Source organism: Rhinatrema bivittatum, chromosome 2, assembly GCF_901001135.1.
Source record: "Rhinatrema bivittatum chromosome 2, aRhiBiv1.1, whole genome shotgun sequence".
NCBI classification, from domain to species: Eukaryota; Metazoa; Chordata; class Amphibia; order Gymnophiona; family Rhinatrematidae; genus Rhinatrema; species Rhinatrema bivittatum.
In genome coordinates, this window is record NC_042616.1 from 240,779,470 (window position 1) to 240,797,611 (window position 18,142).

Here is an 18,142-nt window from a genome sequence, read left to right on the forward strand (position 1 = left end):
TCGATGGTGTCTGTGGAGACGGACGCTGAAATAAAAGCACCATCTTCTCCAAACGTGCCTGACAGCCTTTCGGGGTCATTTGAGCACATTTGGTACATGTATCCACATAGTGCGACTGTCCGAGACATAATACACAGACCAAATGGGGTTCCGTGATTGACATAGTCCTCAGACAGTCAGGGCACCGAAGAAAACCCGTCGCCATCGAAAAATTTAGGCCGGTCGTGGACGGTGCCGACAAGGCCCCGAGAGGTCCCCACCGGGAAATGACTGAAAAACGGGGCAAACTTACCGTACTGACATGGGAATCTACGGCGGCGAAGGGAGACTCCTAGGGGGTATAAACTTTTGCAAGTTTTGAAAAGAAATTTCCTGAGGAAAAATTCCTGTCAGGAACTCTGAAGAGCTCCAAAAATCCGCATGGCTATAGCTGCGCGGAAAAAAAGAGACTGAAGGGAGACCCCTGCTGGATGCAGGGTTAGTGCCATGCTGGGCAAGCCCAGTAGGTGCCAAAGTTCTAGAAACTTTGACAAAAGTATTCCATGATTGGCTCCATCTGATAATGTCACACATATGTGAGGACTACCATCCTGCTTGTCCTATGAGAAAGTTATGTTCTCTGTTTCCATCTGCTATGGTGAGATAAATGTAAGCAGTAACAACACTCCACAATCTTCAGGTGTCATGGAACCATTCCAGAAGGACGGACTGGACCCTTTCCCCCACTTGGTCCAAGCTTAAACTGCGTCTGCTGCTTGGCCTTTGTCTGACATCTTTGCCTGTGCTGACCTCTAGCAGACAATTGCTGCTGAAGAGTGGGAGGAACCTGATGATATTGAAAAGAGTAAAATGGATGCCCTTGGAAGAAAAATTTGTAGGAAAACTAATGGTGCTGGGCAGAAGCTGGCTGTTCTTCTGTCGCCGCTGATGACGACTGTAGGATAGACTGATGCACCTTAATCAGAGCCACAGTCTCCTGTATCTTGTCAGTGCACAGTTTTAATGCACAGATTACACATTTTTTTGAACTCCCGATGCAGTAAGCTAATGCTATGTAAATGGACTGGAAGTTTTAAAAAAGTGTCTCAACTGTTAAATGTGCATTTGGCACAGATCAAACACACATTTTAACTCAGAAAGGGGGGGGGGGTGTGTGCATTATCGCAAAGAAAAGTGCTGCTAAGGAGTCAGGAGGAGAAGTGCTTATCCATCTATTTAGCCACAGTTAGCTGCTGCCACTTTGCTGAAAAAGTCAGTACTTTTTCAGCTATCTGGATGCGGTTTGCCATAGTCACTTAGCCAGATAAGTACTGACTTATCCAGTTAGGTGGCAGCAGTGAAACCATGGTGGCAGTGGTGGTTAGCCTGATAAATCTTGACAGTTATTTTTCACTTGTTTTTAAGGGTTTTAGAGCCAGCGCAGCAGCGTTGGAAACTTAACTCCATCTCTAACCCAGGAGTTAAGTTTCCAGTGCTAAGAAAATCTAGGATAGGCCAGCGCACCCCTCTGTGTCAAGGAGTATTATCTAATGCCCTCATTTGCATGGAATTTCCATGTGAAGCCAATAAGCAATACTCACATTGGCAGTAAGGTTTACACTCACAAAATGTGTTTGAATGAGAGTTAAGTTGTGCTTTTGGCTGAATACACCTTTCTGCGTCGGCCTGCCAGATTGGCTCATCCTCACTCTGGGGTCCAGATACTGGTGGTCGCAGGAACAGCGGTAGAAGCAGCTGGTTCTAAGGTAATCTGTGCCAGTTGTGTCAACATCTCTCACTGGCAAGTACCAGATCTGACCAGAATTCTGTGCCACAGTGGGATCTTTGAGCTTAGGCATGGGGTACTCTGCCCCAAAAAGGAAGCAGTTTTAGAAGGCCATACCGATGGCTCCATGCTGATGAGATAAATATCACCACCCTGGCTCATATTGGATTTGTATAGAATAGATGCTTCAGTGCCATGGGGATCTTCCGCACCATGAATGATAGCACCTGTACCGAGGATGTGACCTACTATCTTGGAGTTGAGGATGGCTCTAATCCCACGGAGCCCTGCACCAATGCGCTGGCTTCTTCAGCCCCGAGGAAGATGGCCCTGGAGAGGATTCTTGATGCCTCAATCTTCTCTGTGCTCAACCTCTAACCTGTGATGAATTTGGAAACCAGTGCCAAGTGGGGGGAGAGCCTTCCAAGGCCTGAAGGAAAGAAGGGGGGTGAAGAATCCCACCTCAATTTCTTGTGTTGCGAATCCACCAATGCCTCACTTTGAGAAGAGGAGTAGCTCTGCTGCTCTACCTCGCACCATGGTTTGGGGTTCTTACCCAATGACACCTTCTGCAGGGCCTCCATTTTCCAGGCACAGTACTATTGTGCCCTTAGGGACATCCTAACACAATGGTAGTAGTTGGAAGCATTGTGATCCAGGCTCAGGCAGTGACAGCAAATAGCATGGTATCAATAGCGGACATCCAGCACCCAGGTCTTAAAAATGAACAATGTCTTCTTGGCCTTGTGGTTTTCAACTTCTATTTTTTTGGTGGGGTTTAAACGAAAAGTTCTGTTGAGAGGCTGCGAGGTTGTAGCAATTGGATTTTTGTAATTCATTATATGAAGGATTACAAAATTCCTTATGCATATATTTGCAGATAATTCAAAATGCTATCAGACATTTTTGATTTAAAGTATGGTGATATCGTCTCTATTTAGTAAAACTGCACTGGCTTCCTATAAAAGAGGGTGAAATTTAAGTTATTGACCTTGGTATATAAGTCTCTATTATCTGATTCTTTCTGTGTAAAGAAAAAAATAATTTCTTATGTACTTTATTACCCACTGTGTTCTGCTTCGCAGCATATATTATTAGTTCCATCTACTGCATCTGTTAGTCTAACTGGAACTCGATCTAAAGTCTTTTCTGTCTTAGGCTCAGAACTTTGGAATACTATACTGAATGAGTTTCATGCTATAACTGATCATATGTTATTTCAAAAGGAACTGAAAACCCATTTATTTTTAGAGACTTTTAATTAATATTTGTTATATGCTTATTTTGAATTGTATGGGTTTTTTATGCAAATTGGTTGTAATCTGTATTGGTGCTTTGCAAATTGCAAACTATAAATCTGTGAAATAAAATAAAATAAATAAAAACAAAAATGATGCAATGAGACATTCAGGCCAAGAAACAGCCCAGCAGATGTTAAGAATGACTGGAAACACATCCATATGATAGCTCAAATGAGAAAAGATTGAGGGGCTTATGAGCCAGGCTCGTGTGTACAGGAACTCCTGCGCATGCTCAGCAGTGAGCTTTTAGAGCTGCGCCTGCTTTGGCACCGTCTGATGATGATATCCACGCATTATGACTGATTAGGGTAAAAAATAACATAGTAACATAGTATTGATGGCAGAAAAAGACCAAATGGTCCATCCAGACTGCCCAGCAAGTTTTAAATGATAGTAACTGCTGCTCTGTGGAGGTTACCCCAAGCCTTATATATTAACAAAGCAACATTTTTACTTGGTGAAGAGCCTTCTTGAAAATTCAGATAATGCTGCGTGACGAGCTTTGCTTTTGAATTGACTTTAGAAGTCATCCTGTGCTTTTTCTTTTATGCCTGCATATCAGTACCTCAGACCATAAATGTCTATTGTGGTCCTGCTAGAGGGCATGTACTCTGTCCATAAACCACAAAAGAAGCTGCCTTGCATATGTGGTTCCAGCTCAGAAATCCTGATGTATGGCCCTACCCCTAAGGATTCAGCTTGATCTTCAGGAGATTCAAAGGTAATGCTCAAACACATGGAAGATATTCCATACATTTAGATGGCTAGGAGGCCAAGGTACTGTTTGGGATCTTGGAGGAAGATCCATGAGTCTTTCTCCCTATGTGCACTGTTGTTATATATAGTGAAATTAAGTCTTGAAGCTCTGTATCAAAGCCTGTCAGTAGCACTGTCTGTTTGTCTATGAAGAGGAACTACTGTGAACAAATGTGGATGGGATATATGGGCTGAATTTAAGCTTTACTCTAACTGTTAGTGCTACCTGTTTTATTTTACCTACAGTGCATCATAAGACAGGAAATGAGAAATTATGACTTATCTGATAATTTCCTTTTCTTTAGTGAAGACAGGTAAATCCACGACCAGTGGGTTATGCAACTCTACCAGCAGATGGAGACATAGCAAAACCTACATCACGGAATAAATACCCCTGCTCTGACATCAGCCTGCCAGTATTCTCTGTAAAAGCCAACTGTGAACAAACTAGCAATACTTGATTAAAATCATTAACAGACAACCACTCAAGCATTCAGCAACAGAAAACACTGAGCTCAGCCAAAGAGTGTAACATCACTAATCTATGGAGTGAAACTAACACTTATCAGTTATCCCCGAAAAGCAGTCACTCAGAAAAACAAACCGGCAGCCAAGGGTGGGAAAGTGCATTAACCTGTCTTCACTAGAGAAAAGGAAATTATCAGGTAAGTCTTAATTTCTCATTTCTCAGTATTCAGATAGGTTAATAATCCACAACCAGTAGGATGTATCCAAGCTACTCCCAAAAAGGGCGGGAAACTGCCCGCAGTCTTACCAACACCACAATGCATCCTCCCAGGCCTACAAATCGAGATGGTAATACCTGGAAAAAGTGTGTAAGGAGGACTATGTCACTGCGTGGCAAATTTCGACAGGAGACAACAAATGAAGCTCTGCCCATGACACTGCCTGAGCCTTAGTGGAATGAGCCCTAATCTGTTTAGGTATCAGCTGCTCAGCATCCACATATGTGGCTGTGATAACCTTAATCCAGCAGGCTATTGTAGCCCGCGATGCTGACTCATCCTATTTACTCTCACCGTGGAGCATAAACAGCAGGTCAGTCTTCCTAAAAGGATTATACACCTCCAAATTTCTTGATATCCAAGGTCCGTAACAGATATTCTTCCAAATGTTTTCCTGTCCAGCATTGGCAGAGAAAGTGATTCATTCAAATGAAGGTCCGAAACCACTTTTGGCAAAAAGGATGGAACAGTTCGCAGCTGGACCACCCCTGGACTCACTCAGAGGAACGTTTCTGGCAAGAGAGCCTACAATTCAGAAACTCTACACGCAGAACAAATTGCCACAAGAAAAACTGTCTTAAAGATAAGTAACCTCAAGCAGAAACTACACAGTGGTCAAAAAAGTGGAACCTGCCGAAAATCCAGAACTAGATTAAGGATCCACAAAGGTACCGGCAACCCCAAGAGAGGATGAAGAGGTCTCATTTCCTTCAAGACCCGGGCTACATCCAGATGGGCCAACAAGGGTCATCTGGCCCTGGAAACAGTTAATAGCTGCCACCTGTACCTTCAAGGAATTAAGACCTAATCCTTTAATCAATCCACCCTGCAAGAAGTCCAAAATGAGTGGGATCTTAACCAAACAAGGATGAACCCCTTGTTCTTCACACCAAGCCTCAAACACTCGCCAAACCCAAGGCTAAGGAGGTTGAGAACTTCCGAGTTCAAAGCAAGGTAGAAAATCATCGCAGCGGAATATCCATGCTTCAGCAACACAAGCCCTTTCAAGAGTCATATCGTAAGACAAAACTGAATCAGATCCTCGTGAAGAATAGGCCTGTTGCAACAGATCTCTTTGGAGTAGAAACCAGAGGGGGGAGCCGGACAAGTCTCTGCAGCTCTGCATACCATAGCTTTCTGGGTCAGTCTGGAGCCATCAGAAGCATCATCTCTGTGTGTTTCTCAATCCTCTGAACCAACCTTCCCAACAAGGGCCATTGGGGGGGGGGGGGGGGGGAGGAGGCATATAGAAGCTTGCCTTTGGTCACTCAAGCACTAGAGCATTGATGCCCAGAGACTTTGGATCTTGCCTGCGACTGAAGAAACGAGGAACCTTCGCAATGTGAGACATCGCTAGCAAGTCTAGATATGGTAGGCTCCAGTAGAACGCTTTGTCCAACATCTCCAATTCTTCTGGATCCAGACCCTGTCTGCTGAGAAAATCTGCTCTCACATTGACTTTTCCTGTAATGTGGGAGGCAGAGATCTCCTGGAGATGCATCTACGTCCAAACCATGAGCTGGCCTATTCCCTGCAACACTTGTTGATTTTTGGTGCCTTCCTTGTGATTGATGTAAGCCACTGTCATCACATTGTCTGACATTACTCGGACTGCTTGAACCACAACATGTCAACCGAATGGCATGCGCTTCCAAACGATTGGTGCTCCAGAGCAACTCCTCTGCACTCCAGCTCCCCTGCACCATCAATTCCCGACACTGAGCCACCCAACCCTGGAGGCTTGCATCCATCACGAGCTCCAGCCAGTCCCCGAGCTTGCAAGGAAACTCCCTTCCTTAGATGATCCACCTGCAACCACCATTTCAGTTGGATGCCGATCTCCACCGGTAACTGAACCGTATCGAGTAGCCCCACACTATGGACTCCACCGGGCAAGTAGTGTGCGCCGAAGAAGACACACATGCACCCTTGCCCACGGAACCAACTCTAGGGTGGCTGCCATCAAACTGATCACCTGCAGGTAAGACCATACCATTGGGCGAACTGCCTCTATCAAAAGTCACACCTGAGCCATCAGCTTCTGAATGCAGATCCCCAACAGAAACAGACTGCCTTGCTTCATGTTGAAACAAATACAGAGATACTCCAGCGTCTGGGATGACTGTAAATTGCTCAACCAAGTTCACCACCCAACCTAGTTCCTGCAGCAAGGAGACCACCTTGCACAAGGCTTGAAATCTCTTTTCCCAGCTCTTGGCCCAAATTAGCCAATCGTCTAGGTATTGGTGGACCAGAATGCCATCCATTCTCAATGCTGCCGCTATCACCACCATGAACTTGGAGAAGGTTCTGGGTGTGGTGGCCAAACTGAAGGGGAGTGCTCAAAACTGATAATGTTGCCCCAAAACAACGAACCGCAGAAACCGTTGATGCTCCAAATGGGAATATGAAGATATGATTCTGACAAGTCCAGAGACGTAAAACGCCTCCAACTGTACTGCCATTAACTCCGAGCGTACGGTTTGCATGCGGAAACGAGTCACTCGCAAATGATGACTGATTCACTTCAAGTACAGGATAGGCCAAAAAGAACCTTCCTTCTTGGGCACAACAAAATAAATGGAATAACAGCCCATATTTTCTTGTGATTTGGGCACTGGAATCTTGGCCTGCAAGCTCAGAAGCCTTGACCGCATAGTCTCCACTGCCTCCCTCTTTTGTGGGGAACTGCAGGGAGACTCCATGAAGATGTCCCGAGGAACACAAAGATTCCAGAGCATAGCTGTCCTATATCACCTCCAGAATCCACTGGTCTGATGTGATCCTGACCCACCTCTGATAAAACAGAGATGGATGACCCCCTATCTCCTCCTCCAGGAGGTGGGTCAGACAACTTCATTGAGGGAGTTGGGAGGAAACTGCGCCTCGTCTGGGCTGCTTGGGACGAAAGAACTAAGACCTATCCAAAAGTCTAATCCTCTAAGAAGCCACTCCTCTGTAGCGTCGAAAACATCTGAAACCCCTAGTAATGTCTCTCAAGCCAAACGAGCACAGTGCCTGCTTCTTATTCTCTAGCAGCTGAGGAACCTGGGACTCACCCCACTTATTGGCCATTTTTTCCAACTTGCTCCCAAATAAGAGTGATCCTTTAAAAGTCAGTTTTGTAAGATTAGACGTTGAAATTGCATCACCCAACCAATTTCACAGCCACAGCTGACCGGTATCACTGAAGCTACCCCTCTGGCAGAGGTACGGACCAGGTCGCAGCCCACATCTGCCGAAAAGGCAACTGCTGGTTCCATCACTGCCCTAAAATTCAAACCAGTCTCATCGACCTCCTGAGATAGAAGTAAACAAGCACAAGACACCAGGAAGCAGCAAGAGGCTATCTGCAAATTCACTGCCACTGCCTCAAAGGCCTGCTTAAGGATACCCTCAGTTTTCCTATCCTGAGCATCCTTCAATGCTGCACCTCTTTCTACCGGAATGGTCATCTGCTTAGTGATGGAACATACTGGTGCATCGACTTTTGAAAAAAACAACTGCTCTCTCCCCTCTGGATCCAGGGGGTACAGACCTTCCAAGGCTCATTCCCCTTTAAAATTAGCTTCCGGAGCACCCAATTCAAGATCAATCAACTCTTGAATCACATCTATAACGGGGAAGAAACATGATGCTTTATGTAAAGTAACCAAAATTGGACTCTTCATTAGCTCAGATATGGGATCAGTACATGGTACTCCCAGCATCTTCAGTGTCTGAGAGATTAGCACCGGCAACTCATCTCTATTAAAGAAGCGCAACATTGTTCTATAAGGTTCCAACCCAGAGGAATTTCCCTATCTTCTAGAGAGTAAGGATCGCCTTCCTCATCTGTGCCATCCGGGTCCCCATCAGTGTGGCCTGCAACAGCCTGAGACGCCTTCTGATATTTACCCACGGCACCAGCCTCGCGGGATTCCGCAGCCTGCGATCCTGAACTTTCAGATTTGGCCAGCTCTGCCGAACATGCCTGTAGACAGGACTGCAGCCCTTGAAAGAATTCCACCCAAGAGAAGGTGCAAGGATCCATACCAAAACCATGGGTCGTCGGTCTGGCACCTACTGAGTTGCCCTCCTTGATAACAAACCAGTTAGGGAAGTCTCAAAACCAGGAATAACTTCTGACAGGTCCCCTTCCGGTTCCCTTCCTGCAACCTGCTGGGAAGGACTGAGCTCAGGAAAACCAGTTGGAGACAACTCACCCCGAGCCTCCAAGTAGGGCTGACAAAGATTAGTAGGGACCCCCAGCTGTGATGCCCGAATATGGCAAGCAGTGCAAATCACAAGGTGCTTAGGTTTCTTTGCTACTGGTGCCATGAAAATGGATGTCCAGAGGCAGCATGTTCAATAACAACCACAGCAAGTGGTGAACAATTGAGTGTCCAATAGTGCACCTGACCCGGAAAGCCAAGACAGGAAGCCCAAGTATAGGGCTCGCGCTTGTGTACTTCTATCTCAGGAGGTTGATGAGTATATATATATATACACACACACACACATACACTCAGTTGAATGCTCGTACTACACATGCCCAAAACTTGGAAGTCCAACCACGCAGTCCAGACGGACGCTCAGCCTGCATGGGCAGGTGCAGACAGACTTCAGGCACTGTTTTCGCGGATGACTTGTGCAGAGGAAAGCACGCAAATTCCATCATGGCTTACCACACGGTGTCCCAGTGAAGCCTGAGAGAGGGGTCTAGCCCAAAGGGCCGCTCAACCTGCCAAAACAACTGCGACTCCCCAAGTCCCCCATGGAGATGGGAACGCATGTAGGATTGGCATGCCGAGACCAGAAAACAGAACAGGGGAGAGGAATCCCTAATTTGTCCTTTTTTTTTTTTTACTCTTTACCTGAGCTTAGCCTGTCCTAGTTGAGTACAGAGTTGGTCTCCGGCAGCAGGGGGAGGGAAGAGACAGCTTTCTGTACCTGCTAATCTCTCAGCCGATTCTCTCCTGGCAGTTGAGTCCTCACTAAAACCAGCTACCGGACCAAGGCACTCAACTGAGGGAGGGATCACCATATATCACCTCAGGAGAGCTCAACTGAGGGAGGGACCACAAGGTATCATCTCAGGAGAAGCAGTGCTTGATTAATCCTCCTCCTCCTTTTCTTTCTTTCTTTTAAAAAACAAGCTATTCCCAGTAGTGAGATGCATGTCCACCATCTGCTGGAGACGGAGAATACTGGTGGGCTGATGTCAGAGAAGGGGTATATATATATATCATGACATCAGCTTTGCCCCATCTCCATCTGCTGGTAGAGGTGCATAACCCACTGGTCGTGGATTAACCTGTCTGAAAGCTGAGAAATGTTATGTTCTTGCCTTATTCAAGAATAAATTAGCATTGAGTACCAATACCAGTGTGAATGTACTGCAGGGACTTCCAATCTGGCACTTATTCATGCCTGCTTGCTGACAGAAATATTGCTCTGCCCAGAATGCCCCAGCCCACACCAAACCTATTTGGCTAAATGTTTAGCACGATAAGTCAGGGACAGTAAAACCGGTGGGATTTTCAAAACCCACCATTTGTTTGGCTAAGTCCTGAATGCAGTTGAACAAATGCTTTGAATATGGATCCTGGTATTTATAGATGCTATATACCAAACTCTCTCTCGTCTGTTCAACAAAACCACCATTAAAGCATGACTCTGGTCATAAAAGTCAGAGTGTGAAAAAGACTTGGGTTGCTTTTGTGATAAAGCTGTATGACTTTTAGCTGATGCAAACCTATTCATTCTATTAGCTAAACATTGGAAAGGAAGTGGTGTAAGCTACAAACAGAAGTAGTAATGCAGGAATATAAACAACAGCTTATGGAATACAATAACAGAATTAGAGAATCAAGAAAAGCATTAACAATTTAAAGTTGTTTATTGGCAATTTTTACATACAAAATAAAAAAAATAAGGATAGGTTGTGGCACTGATGATTATAAATATGGCACCGTAACCGTGGTTGGTACTGGTGACCACATAAGAAATAGCCGCTTCCATCTACAAAATGTATTCATTGTGCATGTTTTGGGCTATTACAGCAATGCATTTAGCTGCATGATTGGGAAAGGAAAATTGGTTCTTACCTGATAATTTTCGTTCCTGTAGTACCACAGATCGGTCCAGACTGCTGGGTTATGCCTCCCTTCCAGCAGATGGAGACCCCCTCTTAGTACGGTGTGCCACCTGTGATCCCTCAGTATAAACAATACCATAGCAGAATAACAAATTTCCAACCAACGGCTCGATCAAACAGGATAAGAAGAATATCAACTCCATCATTTAACAGTCCAACCAACTCCTTCATAGGCTTTCTGCTTTGGATATATTTTAAAAAGATTTTATTATGAGTTTTTGCCTCTATGGCCAACTTCTTTTCAAATTCTCTCCTTGCCTGTCTTATCAATGTCTTACATTTAACATGCTTATGCTTTATCCTATGATGGATTCTTCTTCCAATATTTGAATGAAGATCTTTTGGCTAAAACAGCTTTTACCTCACTTTCTAACCATGCTGGCAATCGTTTGGCCTTCCTTCCACCTTTCTTAATGCGTGGAATACATCTGGACTATGCTTCTAAGATGGAATTTTTAAACAACGTCTATATCTATTGCATAGTCTTTACTTTTGTAGCTGCACCTTTTTAGGGGTTTTGGGGTTTTTTTTTTGTTTTTAACTATTTTCCTCATTTTGTCAAAGTTTCCCTTTTGAAAGTTTAGTGCTAGAGCCATGGATTTACTTACTGTCCTAGTTCCTGTCATTAATTTAAATTTGATTATGTTATGATCACTATTGCCAAGCTGCCCCACCACTGTTACCTCTCTCACCAGATCCTGGTCTTCACTGAGAATTAGATCTAAAATTGCTCGCTCTCTCGTCGATTCCTGAATTGCTCTATAAAACTGTCATTTATTTCATCCAGGAACTTTACCTCTCTAATATGTCCTGATGTTAATTTACCCAGTCAATATTGGGGTAATTGAAATCTCCCATTATTGCTGCACTACCAATTTTATTACCTTCCATAATTTTCCCTTAGCATTTCATTGTCCGTCTCATCATTTTGGCCAGGTGGATGTTACTATACTCCTATTGCTTTACTCTTCCCAAACACACAAGGGATTTCTATCCATAAAGATTCGATTGTGCATTTTAGGGGTCGATTTTCAAAGCAGCACACACACATAGATGCACCGGCATGCACGTTATTAAATTAGACTGCTGCATGCATGTGCAGGTGGTGCATTTAAGGGGGGGGGGCGGCGAATTTTCAAGTAGTACGTGCAGCGATGTAATCTGGCCTCCTCCATTCTCTTCCAGTCCGCTCCAATTAAGGAGCAGACCGGGAGGGAACATCCCTACCCCCCTGCCAAACCTTCCTTCCCTTTCCCTTCTCCACCCCGACCCCTAACACCTACCTAGCTAACTGAAATTTTTTTATTTTACTACTTACTGCTCTCCTCTGGAGTGTGCTTTGTTGGGACAGTGGCTAATGGCCACTGTCCTGGCCGGCCTCCATCCTGCTCAGACCCCGCCCCAGCACTTGAGCGCATACCGGGCTTTACATGTGTAACTGGGCCCTTTTTAAAATGCACACGGTGAGAGCAAGGCTTGGCCACACATATAAATCCTGGTATTTACACGTGTGGTCTTTTTAAAACTGGCCCATTAGTCTTTTGCAGGATCTTTATCCTATTGGACTCTATGCCATCCCGAACATAAAGCACCACCCTGCCACCAAGTTGCTCCTCTATCACTGTGATATAATTTGTACTCTGATATAGCACCATCCCATTGGTTATCCTCCTTCCACCATGTCTCTGAGATGACAATTAAGTTTATGTCATCATTCACTACTATACACTAACTTTCCCATTTTACTTCTTAGACTTCTGACATTAGCATACAAACATTTCAAAGTGTGTTTTTTGTTTGAATTATCATTCTGCTTTTCAGTTGTCAGGGATAATTTGGAATCTTTTAGCTCAGGCGATTCTTTACTTATAGGCACATGGACTACTTTTGCTTCTATTTGAACCTCTCTGTTGGGATGTCCTAACTCTAATACTTCATTAGTATCCTTCAAAGACACCTCCCCCCTCTGAACCATGTGCTGCTGAGCGAGTGTTGGCTTTCCCCTTTGTTCTAGTTTAAAAGCTGCTTTATATCTTTCTTAAAGGTTAGAACTAAGCAGCTTGATTCCACCCTGGTTAAAGTGGAGCCCATCCCTTCGGAAAAGACTCCTCCTTCCCCAAAAGGTTCTCCAGTTCCTTACAAAATTGAATCTCTCTTCCTTGCACCATCATCTCATTCATGCATTGAGACTCCGGAGCTCTGCCTGTGTCTAGGGACCTGTAAAATATTTACAGTCTTTTTCTAGTTATTTAAAGATGAAATACATATTTTGAGCAGTCAAGCTTTGGGCTAGATTCATTAAGGCTTTTCTCCCATTTTGTGACTATGGGAAAAACCCTTAGTCAATCAGATACTTTATGAGATAGTACTGCAATAAACTTTATCAGCAATGAGCACGCTGTACACCTTGCACAGAGCACTTAAGACACCAGAAAGAAAATTATATAAGAAACAAGGTGACAAATTTGTCTCTCCCACCCCAGACCATGTTTTGTTTGTTACCTTCCAATTTGCATCCGGGTTGTCTGCTTGCTGTTTAAAGTGCCTGTGAAAAATAAAATAAAACTGTTACATTTAATTTGAGTTTTGTCATCTTCAGATATAAGGCACAAAGATTGTTCCTGACTACAGAACAGTAAACCATCTAGGTGTCATAGTGGATAACACATTGAAATCGTCGGTGCAGTGTGCTGCGGCAGTCAAAAAAGCAAACAGAATGTTGGGGATTATTAGAAAAGGAATGATGAATAAAACAGAAAATGTCATAATGCCTCTGTATCACTCCATGGTGAGACCGTACCTTGAATACTGTGTACAATTCTGGTCGCCGCATCTCAAAAAAGATATAATTGCGATGGAGAAGGTAAAGAGAAGGGCTACCAAAATGATAAAGGGAATGGAACAACTCCCCTATGAGGAAAGACTAAAGAGGTTAGGACTTTTCAGCTTGGAGAAGAGACGACTGAGGGGGGATATGATAGAGGTGTTTAAAATCATGAGAGGTCTAGAACGGGTAGATGTGAATCGGTTATTTACTCTTTCGGATAGTAGAAAGACTAGGGGGCACTCCATGAAGTTAGCATGGGGCACATTTAAAACTAATCAGAGAAAGTTCTTTTTTACTCAACGCACAATTAAACTCTGGAATTTGTTGCCAGAGAATGTGGTTCGTGCAGTTAGTATAGCTGTGTTTAAAAAAGGATTGGATAAGTTCTTGGAGGAGAAGTCCATTACCTGCTATTAAGTTCACTTAGAGAATAGCCACTGCCATTAGCAATGGTTACATGGAATAGACTTAGTTTTTGGGTACTTGCCAGGTTCTTGTGGCCTGGATTGGCCACTGTTGGAAACAGGATGCTGGGCTTGATGGACCCTTGGTCTGACCCAGTATGGCATTTTCTTATGTTCTTATCTTTCCATCCGCTTTTGTATCATACATCATAATCAAAGCCTCTAGTTTCCTGAAGTAGCTTCTGGCAGATTCTGAAACAGTTCTGTGGTGCATCTGAATATTTTTTATTACTTAATATGCATAAAAAAATTGCTTAGGAAAAGGCTTTCAATTTTTAATGACTGTCGTATAATACAAAGTCTTCAAAATTTTTTGCGCATATATCTGGATCATTTATTTTTAATTTCTTTCTTCTCATTCTCTTACCCATTCATCTTACTATTGCCCATCTGCTGTCCGTCTCTACCTCTGTAAAGAGGCTTTTGTTGTTTTCTCTGTTCTGCTCAACTCCATCCCTGTCCCTTCCTTTTTTCTCTCCCAGTCTTCCCTTGATATTTGATCTCTCCCTCTATACTTTCTCTTGTATCTTCTAACCTTCTATATCCTCTTTTTCTCCCTCCCCTTCACCCCTAAAGTTAGATGCCTATATACTAAAGGCAAAGAAGACGACTACGATGACGACAGAGTAGTAGCAGTAGTTAGTAGTAATAACTGTTTAGTACAAATGTTGCTCATCAAACCTTTCATATTCACTACTTCAAAGTGACAGGGCCAGTTAAGCACATGGGATTTCATCTTCCTCTATCAAACCAACAGACCCCTCTCTCACACAAACATCATGACCTTCTCCCCCAAGACGCCAATCTCCTAATGGTAGTGCAGGGTCCCCCCACCAATCCCAATTCCTCCCCCCTCCAAAGAACCTGATCCCCTTACAGGCTTGCATATCCAGAAGGCCCTTATCCTAAAGGCTGCCTGGCATGAGGGACACGAGTCCTTCTGCTGGCACTGCTGCAACTGCCAAATAAATGGCTCTTTATAATGCAAGAAAAGGGATCTGGGGAAAGCACAGTACCAGCTATTGTCAGGAGGGTCAAGGAAGCATGTCTGTCAATAACAGTAATAGATGGGGCACAGATAATATGATTTTCAATAGTGGCAGCTATAAAGAATGTGTCTGGAACAAGTGCCCATTAGCAGTGATTGTATGGTGTGGGAAAATGAAGGGTGTCCATGGAGAGAGCTTGTCAGTTTGTCAACTGTAAGGGTAGGATGGAGGGGGCAGGGCCAGTGAATACTGACTGAATGGCCTGCAGCAACACAGGAAGAGGTGCAGCAGCAGGGGCTATTTTTCAGGATTCCCCAGGCAAATAATATGGCAAGAGGCAAATTATGCAGCAGTTGGTACAGAATGGCAACAGACTTGGAGCTTGATTAAAAACCTCTTGACTTTGAAGACTCATAAGCTCAACTGTTGCAGGAAAACTAGCATCTCTCTTCACCTTTCTCTTTTTTAAACTACTAGACCCTTCAATCTGGCTCAACATAAGCCAATTATTTCTAGGGGGTGTGCAAAGGAAAAAAATGTGATTTTTTCCTTGAGATTTTTTGTTGCATTTTTAATTTTGTTTGCTGAATTTAAATATGTATACATTTGTGTATGTACATAAAACTGATGCATGTAAAGTAACAAAATTAAAATAACCATCCATCCCAAATGGTTTCTATGTTCCCTTTAGCCTGCAATTATTTTTTCACATCTACATTTTATGTCCTTCTATACTACTACACTGTAATATCTTAAGGAAAGAGAATCAGTAATCTGTTGAATAAGCAAGTGTGCATAAACTTTTGAATGCTCTGCAAAGTATTTAACCTCCAACTTGCTGCATAGTCAAACCCATTTTAGATAAACCTCAGATACTTCAAACCTGGCTAATTACAGACTCATTTCCAATTTACCTTTTGTAGCAAAACTCATAGAAAAAATAGTGAATCAACAATTCACGGAACATCTGGAAAAAACCAATGTTCTGTACCCAGCACAATTTGGTTTTCACAAATTTTTCAATACTGAGACACTACTCGTCTCTCTTGTCGACACCATACTCAGAGGACTGGACAGTGGTCAGAACTACCTCCTGATAATGTCTAACATTAGTCAGCAGCTTTCGATACAGACAACCATGACATATTGCTTAATAGATTAGCTGAAATCGGCTTAAGGGATAACACATTTCTCTAGTTTAAATCATACCTAGAAAATAGATCCTATAAAGTAAGATTAGGCATTTATGAATCACAAAAAAATTGACCTTGAGAATGGTGTTCCTCAAGGGTTCTCCCTCTCTGCAATGCTTTTCAATATAGCAGAGTTGCTTACCTGTAACAGGTGTTCTCACAGGACAGCAGGATGTTAGTCCTCACATATGGGTGACATCACAGGATGGAGCCCAATCACAGAACACTTTTGTCAAAGTTTCGAGAACTTTGACTGGCACCTACTGGGCATGCCCAGCATGGTACTAACCCTGCATCCAGCAGGGGTCCCTCTTTAGTCTCGTGTACAGCAAGAAGTACGTGCGAAAAATAAAATAAATTGCAAGCGAACCCAACTCCGCGGGGTGGCGGGCGGGTTTCGTGAGGACTAACATCCTGCTGTCCTGTGATAACACCTGTTACAGGTAAGCCACTCTGCTTTCTCACAGGACAAGCAGGATGGTAGTCCTCACATATGGGTGAGTAGCGAGCTGAGGATGCCTGAGAAATGCACCAAATGCACCCAAAGATGTGCAACAGGCACAACAACAGGGGTGGATTTGGATAGGAGGGCATCCTGAAAACCCTGTACGGGTCGCTGGTAGGAAGTTGAGTAGTTAAGTTGAGAATAAGTTGCGTAGATAGACTGGCCAAAAATGGAATCTTGCCTGCCAGCCTTATCCAAGCAATAATGGGCTGCGAAGGTATGGAGAGAGCTCCAGGTCGCAGTCTTACAAATATCAATAAGTGGCACCGAACGAAGGTGTGCCACTGAGGTTTCCATGGCCCTAATAGAGTGTGCTTTTACATGGTCTTGTAGCAGAATGCCTGCTTGCTGGTAGCAAAAGGAGATACAGTCCGCCAACCAGGAAGAAAGGGTCTGTTTTCCCACTGGATTTCCCAATTTGATGTTATCGAAAGAAACAAATAATTGAGTGGACTTCCTGTGGGCTGACATGCGCTCCAGATAAAAGGCTAGGGCACGTTTGCAGTCCAGGGAATGTAGAGCCTGTTCTCCTGGGTTTGAATGGGGCCTTGGAAAGAAAGTAGGTAAGATGATGGATTGATTAAGATTAAATTCTGACACTACCTTTGGTAAAAACGTAGGGCGTTTACGGAGGACCATTCTGTCATGTAGAATTTTAGTGTAAGGTGGGTAGGTGACTAATGCCTGTAACTCACTAACTCTGCGAGTGGATGTTATAGCGAGAAGAAAAACTACTTTCCAGGTGAGATAACGAAGATTGCAGGAGTGGAGAGGCTCAAATGGAGGTTTCATGAGCCCCCCTAAGACCACGTTAAGGTCCCAAGTGGGGGCCGGAGGGCGCAATGGAGGTTTCAGGTGGAGCAAACCTCTTATGAAGCGTGTGACTAAGGGCTGTGTCGAAATAGAGACATCTCCCACACCGTTGTGGAAAGTGGCTACTGCACTGACATGCACTCTTATAGAGGAAGTTTTCAGGCCTGATTCTGACAGATGCCAGAGATAGTCCAGAAACTTCGCAGTGGAACAAGTGAAGGGGGTCTATGGACATGGACCAGACCGTAAACCTTTTCCACTTAGAACGATAAGAGCGTCTTGTGGAAGGCTTTCGTGAAGCTACCAGGACTCGGGATACCGACTCCGAAAGGTTAAGGGGTTGGAGTATTAACCTTTCAACATCCAGGCCGTCAGGGATAGGGCCTGGAGGTTGGGGTGGCGTTGGCACCCGTTGTTCCGAGTTATCAGAAGCGGATCCTCCCCTAGAGGGATGTGCTGGCAAACTGATAGGTCCCAGAGGATTGGGAACCAGACTTGGCGTGGCCAGTGAGGGGCTATCAGAATCATTAAGCCCTTGTCCCTTCGTAACTTCACGAGAGTCTTCGATATTAGTGGAAGTGGAGGGTACGCGTAGAGGAGACTGCTGGACCATGAGAGGGCGAAAGTGTCCCTCGGCTGTGAGT

The 18,142-nt window shown here is 44.1% G+C and overlaps 1 protein-coding gene across 1 annotated transcript in view; it reads right to left on the reverse strand.

Moving 5' to 3' along the window:
* Positions 1 to 18,142, reverse strand: part of DNAJC13 (DnaJ heat shock protein family (Hsp40) member C13) — a 701,712-nt gene that overhangs the window by 89,110 nt on the left and 594,460 nt on the right. Inside the window, 1 exon segment of the mRNA XM_029587070.1 lies at positions 13,210 to 13,252. Within this exon segment, the coding sequence (XP_029442930.1) occupies positions 13,210 to 13,252 (43 nt within the window).